General features: G+C 36.1%; 1 protein-coding gene across 1 annotated transcript; it reads right to left on the bottom strand.

The window, feature by feature from the left end:
- Positions 1 to 485: 485 nt before the first annotated feature.
- Positions 486 to 4,638, bottom strand: LOC120465161 (uncharacterized). Its single transcript, XM_039654800.2, has 4 exons — positions 4,241 to 4,638; positions 2,796 to 2,953; positions 2,241 to 2,328; positions 486 to 1,644 (listed from the first exon to the last, which is right to left on the bottom strand). The coding sequence occupies exons 1-4, from the start codon at positions 4,512 to 4,514 to the stop codon at positions 773 to 775; spliced, it is 1,392 nt and encodes a 463-aa protein (XP_039510734.2). The 5' UTR covers positions 4,515 to 4,638; the 3' UTR covers positions 486 to 772.
- Positions 4,639 to 6,317: the final 1,679 nt, after the last annotated feature.

Here is a 6,317-nt window from a genome sequence, read left to right on the forward strand (position 1 = left end):
TAAAATAATCTCTCTGATAAATGTTAGCTTGGTCCATACAAAGAGATTACATCAAATGTTAAAAAGTACAAGTAATAAAGTGGAAATGCGAGCAAAAGAGTGACTAACAACATTTTTTTAGCTTAAGCTTAAAGTGAGCAAAGCATGCTAAACAAATAGTAAACAAGACTCTAAAGTATGTTGCTTTAAAAATTATTACAAGGACATATAAACCCCTGTGAATCCTGCAGCATCCAATTCTCTCCAGTGTTCAACCACACACACACACACACACAAATCTTCTTGAATTAGTCTAGATGGGCATGTCAAAAAGGTCCCGATTGATAAAAAGTCGTATTTACAAAAAAAGCATCATATAAGTATGAAAAGTATTTACAGCAAGCAATAATTAGTCAAGTCTGTTTATGTTGTACTGCAGGATTGAACCCACTATTGCCCTGGATTTTCTACATTTAGTGGCATGAAACTAACGAAAAAAAATCTTGTTTTTCAAAGACGTGTTTATGATTAGTACATATGCAGTCAAGACCAAAGTCTACACCAGAAGAAAACTGTCCACAAACAACCCTAATCAACATGAGAACCATTTACAATGTGGTATCAATGAGAAACAATTAAAACTGAACACGTAAAATGAGTCACCCCAATGTTCCGATTTCCGGCCTGCTATTGTGCATCAACTCGGGTGCTAGATTTACCGGCTGGATCCAGTGGTTCTGATGCGAGGTAGAAATATGGCGTTTGGTTTAGGCCACACAAACCATTTGTTCCGTTACTGAAGAGTTCTAAAGCTAACTGGCGCCGAATGAGTGAGCCTGTGTTTCTCAAGGTTTTTGAGGATCCTAAAACCCTTCGAGCACAGGTTGCAAATGAAGGGCTTTTCACCAGAGTGAAAGCGCAGGTGAGCCTTGAGATTGTTTTTGAGACGGAAGCCTTTCCTGCAGTGTGGGCAGACGTGAGGTCTCTCTCCAGTGTGGAACCGCTCGTGCCTTCGCAAGCTTTTCCGTAGGGCAAATGTCTTTTTACACTTTCTGCAGGAATACGGCTTTTCGCCTGTATGAAAGCGCTCGTGACGCTTTAGGATCTTCTTGCGTTTGAACTTTTTGCCACAGATCTTGCAGGCATGAGCATGCCCTTGTGAGAGGGCTCCCTGTAGGCGCCAAATGCCGTTCCCACAGTCTTTAAAGCAGCACAGCCGACGTCCCGTATGGACACGCTGGTGGGCCCGCAGATCTTTGGGTGCAGAGAAGCATTTTTTGTTGGATCCATTCACCCTCTGCGCACTTGACAGCATCAGTAGGTTCACAAGTTGCACAGAACAAGGCCGCAACAGTTTGCAATCGAAAGGCGTTTTGCTCAGCTGGAAACGCACCTTCTTTGCATTCAAAGCACTATTACCTGATGCCTGGCTGAGTTCAGTGGCCTCCGTTGGGATTTTGCTTGATTGTGGAGATTCAATGTGAGGTGACTTTTCAACAGACAGCAAAGTATTTACTTCCATAAGACCATGGTCCCACTGGTTTATACCATCAATGGAAAGGTCAGCACTGGGAATGCTACCTAGAACAGAGCTGAATAGATGAGACTCTGGATCTACTATAGAGTGTGAAGAAGTTTCCTCAAGAACATCAAGTCCTTGAAAACCTAAGAGACCACAAAAAAGCATAAAAAGAAATCATTTTGTTTTCATTCTGTAGTCATTTCAGGTTTTTTGCAAAACGATTAAAGTTTGTTTAAAGTCCCCGTGAAATCAAAATTGAACCTATTTACTTTGTTAGCGCATATTACTAGTCTTGTGGTGAACAATTAATCTGTGCAAGTAAATATATATAAAAAAATGTTTTACCTTGGTAATCTTTAATCAAAATCTGAAAAGTTACTTCCGGTCTGGAACGGTTTCTTTTTCTGATGACGTAGGTTTCACAGCTTGGGTGGGGAAACGCTTAACCACTCCCCTCAAACCGTTAGTTTGCTATGAGCGAGAGATGGAGAGGAGGAGCGCTAGAGTAAAACCCTGCCCTCTGTTCAATATTCCGTTTCACTTGGAAATACGTCACAGCACTGGAGAAAAATCGTTTGCAACTTCCGGTTCACGGGGACTTTAATATTTTTGTAAATAAAACATTTATTTTTTTGAGAATCAGTTTATTTCCGGATAGATTTGCAAGAAAAAAAATTTCTTCAGCTTATGCAGTTAAATATAAAGGATTATGAATCAAGCTGGTCTAGTTTCTTCATACCATTTTCCTGAATTGTCTCTGTTTTTTTCAAGTCATCTGTCCGTGGGGTGCCATGAATTAAGGGATCTCCTATCCCCAGTCCAATCTCCTGAAAAACAGTAAACAATATATATGACTTGGTCAATAAGGGAAAAGAAATAGAATTGTTGCAAATCTTTGGTGCAGTATATTTCAGCATTTAAATTCATATTAATATCTATTGCAGAATTTACATTTTTTTTAAGACAGATGCCTAAAGCATTTCCCCAGCATACTACCAAAATAAAAGCTTGAGCATTCACAATGTAAATAGCTTATGGGTTTGAACTTTTTAATTATTTATTTATAATTAGCAAATATCCATTTATTTCACAGTACAATCACAATTTACAACAGTAATACATTTCTGTCTTAATTTTTATAATATTGATATAAAATTTGATTGGGTTTCCCAAAACACTAGTGTGAATGTGTGGACTGACTATCACAACTAAAATTTCCAGTTAAATTTAAAAAAATACAAAACGTAGTTGATCGAAATCAAATAAGAGAAAGTTAAAAATCAGCGCCACCTACAGTTTCTTTGAAGATTGTGCATGGAAGGTCAACCATGCATTGTAAATCCACTGCTTCTGGAGGCTCCTTGCAAAGACTCTCAGAGGGAGAAAGCCCCTCCTCCTCTCCTTTGGAATCCAGCAGAGAAATCCTGTCTTTCTCAGTGGACACACACAGATCTGAATGGGGTTTCGGGGTGGGAGAGAATACAATATATTACAATTTAGAAACACTGTGTCTATTACAGTGCTGCTTTGACAAGTGCACTGTACAATTGTATTGATTTTATACAATTTTATTATTTTGGTTGCACTTTGTGAAACACTTTGTGGTTTTATCTCTATAAATAAACTTTACTTACAGGAACAACAAACTGCATTGTTTGCATTAAACCCAGGCAAGGTGGACTTCAACCCTGAAATATCAATCAGCACTACTGCTGCAACTACTTTTCGAAATATGGTGAACCATTTTAACATTTATTCCTAACAACTAAATAGTATTTCTTTTTATGTTACTAGTTATTTTTTACAATTCAACACAAAGTGTGCACATCTAACAGGCAAAAAAAAAAAACTCAATGCAAAAAAGGTAAAAAAATAAAAAAAATAATAAGAAGAAAGGAAACGGCACACCACAGCACCCTTTTCCTTCCTTTTTTCCTTTTTTCTTTTTAACCAATCCAATAAACATTACCTTTTCAGTTAAAATAATGACCTATTCATTAGCTAGTAGTACTTATTCCAAATAATGACTTGTATCTATTGATTTTCTATTGACACTATTTGCTCATGTATTTCAGTTTTGAGTACATCATCAAATGACGTATAGACTGAATATATATAGACAATTATAGATACTTAAAAGATACTTATAGCCTATAGTGTGTTCAAGCGTATCTCTCTCAGTTTTACTATGACAAATCAATATACATTTACATAATGCAAGTACTTCTCTTCATTGCTCTATGTTAAAAATATTTAATATCACTAGAAATGTTTAATGCAAATATATCATGTTCAGTGGGTTATATCTGTGTGGTATAACGTTACAGTAAACAGTTCCCAGATAACAAACTGACATTGACTCGACGTGGAAAAGACGTTGGCCTGCTATCTGGGTTGTTGGTAATTATATTTAAGGACTTTTATTTGTACTTTTACATTTTAACTAACGTTAAATACGAAACACTACTGGAATGGAGACTAAAGTAATAGCAAAGGAGGATGAAAGTATAGTATCTGTGAACTGAACTGCAATATCATAAAGTATACAAATAATTAACGTTACCGGCGGTAACATAAAAACATGTAACTTAATTCGTTTTTTAAAGCAATGTATATTAAAGCGGCTTGCCATTCGACAGCCTTCTTCCGGTTTACTCCTGTTGAATTCAACAAATGTGGAAGTAGACCCAAGCTACATGCACAGCTAGAGAAGTGGCTGTTGTTTACGCAAAAACATACCCTGGGGGTTGGACAGCAGTGTCTCTCCCACTTGCACACCGACGCTACAAACCATCTTGTCCGAAAGATTAGTCAATGCACTTTCCATATGAGCCCTGATGTCAGGGAGACGAACCAGATCCTCTCTGATCTGAGCTTCTCTGTCGACCGTGCAGCCATGGCAATCCAATGCGCGTCCTTCGAAAACTTTCGTTATCTCTACGACGGCCACCTTCAGTAACACCTCCATAACGGCCGCCACCTCTGCTTGAAATCTGGACACGGACTGGGACATCTTGCTCTCGGCCTGAACATGCAAAATATAAGTTATAATGCATAAACAAACGGATCAGTCGTGCAGTCGTTTGTGGTCACTATCCACATGGCTAAGATGGAAGTAATGGGCGTGTCTGATGACATTCCACAATGACGTAGAACGTAACACCGGTGGCGCCAAATCCCTTAAATCCATTCCAGACGTCGCTTTACATAGGAATATTGATTGCCAAAAATGTTGTCACGATGGTATGGATCATTTGGTTATTTATTCTAGACTAGAGTATCTATTTTTTAAAGTTTGTGTTTTGTTGAAATGCATGTTAGAGCCATATTTAGCTCCACGGAATACTATGTGGCCAGAGTGACAATAAACCAAGCAAATCAATTAAGCCCCTATAATTAAAGTTTAGTTGAACTGTTAATGGTTTTAATGCACATTTCCCGAACGTTTTGATGTCCTGTGAAAAAAGAGGCCACATAGGCTATGTTTTTTTTTTTTTTGTAAGGCCTATTTGATATTATTGATAAACTAATAAAAAAAAATATTTAAAAAACTGTGGGCTTTATTATAGTAGATACAATTAAACACATCAAATGTGTGTACCCCATGTCAAAGGACTGTATCCACCAATTTAAGTCATAGAGCAACATCAATAATTTTATGTTTAAAACACATTAATACACATACATGTCATTTAACAAAAAAAATATATTTTTTAAATTGCATATTTTATCTTTTTTATGTTTATATAAAAAATGACAAAATTACACGAATCAGGTATTTAAAGTCGTGATAAAACAGAAGTAGCAGCAGATAATTTCTTCTGTATTTTGATGTATAGGCCTACATAAAATTATAATGGATTATTGAAAAAGGAAAAATGCAGGGCAGGGACTTGATTCTATGGGTCAGTTATTATTGGATTTTGTGATTTGTATTGCACCAAAAATGGAGGCAGATGAACGCAAGCTTGCCGAGGTGAGGTTTAAGTGGGCTAAATGATTGGAAAAGTCCTGCATGTGTCACCAGAGAGAAGTTTTCAGTTATGACATTTTGATTAAACATTAAAAAAAATTCCAATAGGATTTATAACATGCATGCATTTAAAAAATAATTAGTACATTTTCATTTCCTGTCGACATAAAGGAATAGTTCACTTAAAAATGAAAAATTCTGTCATCATTTTACTCACCCCAAGTTGTTTCAAACCTGTATGAATTTCTTTCTTCTGCTAAACACAAAAGAAGATATTTTGAAGAATGTCTGTAACCATAGAGTTGATGGACCCCATTGACTTTCATAGAATAAAAAATACTAAACAAATTGGGAGTGAGTAAATTATGTCAGAATTTTTGTTTTTTAAATGAACTATTTCTTTAATCAGTAAAATGAATCCAAAATAAGACAGCTAATATAAAAAAGCCCTCCAAACGATTACTATGACCTATTGTTGAAAAAGGAAAAACGGCAAAGAAATCTATTTTGAATCCTATTTGAGGAAAGTCCCACATCTAAGCAGTGAAAGACAGAAAATTGAGGGTAAAAAATCAGGGGAAAAAACACCTAAGATTATCACTTGTGTTATTTCTATAATAAATCAGATAAATCCCTTGTGACCACAAGAAAAAAATCTTTCAGGCAAAACATATTTTTTACCAAAAATGTTAGCCAGGCTAACAATGCAGTGCCCTGTGCTGAATATGGAAATTCCATATTTGAAATAGGCTATGTCTAAAGAAAACAATAACCTACTAAATCCAACCTCCAGATCAAAAATCTCAAAAGGCTTTTTAAAATCATATAAAAATGTACATCACT

This window comes from Pimephales promelas, chromosome 5 (genome assembly GCF_988280905.1).
Source record: "Pimephales promelas chromosome 5, fPimPro1.hap1.1, whole genome shotgun sequence".
Lineage (NCBI taxonomy): Eukaryota > Metazoa > Chordata > Actinopteri > Cypriniformes > Leuciscidae > Pimephales > Pimephales promelas.

What these genes read in the sequence shown, in the direction of transcription:
- LOC120465161 (XM_039654800.2), bottom strand. Translation starts at nt 4,514, where the DNA reads ATGTCCCAGTCCGTGTCCAGATTTCAAGCAGAGGTGGCGGCCGTTATG. An exon ending in ACTGCTGTCCAACCCCCAGG is followed by an intron (nt 2,954 to 4,240) that starts GTATGTTTTTGC and finishes AACCCCATTCAG; the next exon opens with ATCTGTGTGTGTCCACTGAG. An exon ending in GCACAATCTTCAAAGAAACT is followed by an intron (nt 2,329 to 2,795) that starts GTAGGTGGCGCT and finishes ACTGTTTTTCAG; the next exon opens with GAGATTGGACTGGGGATAGG.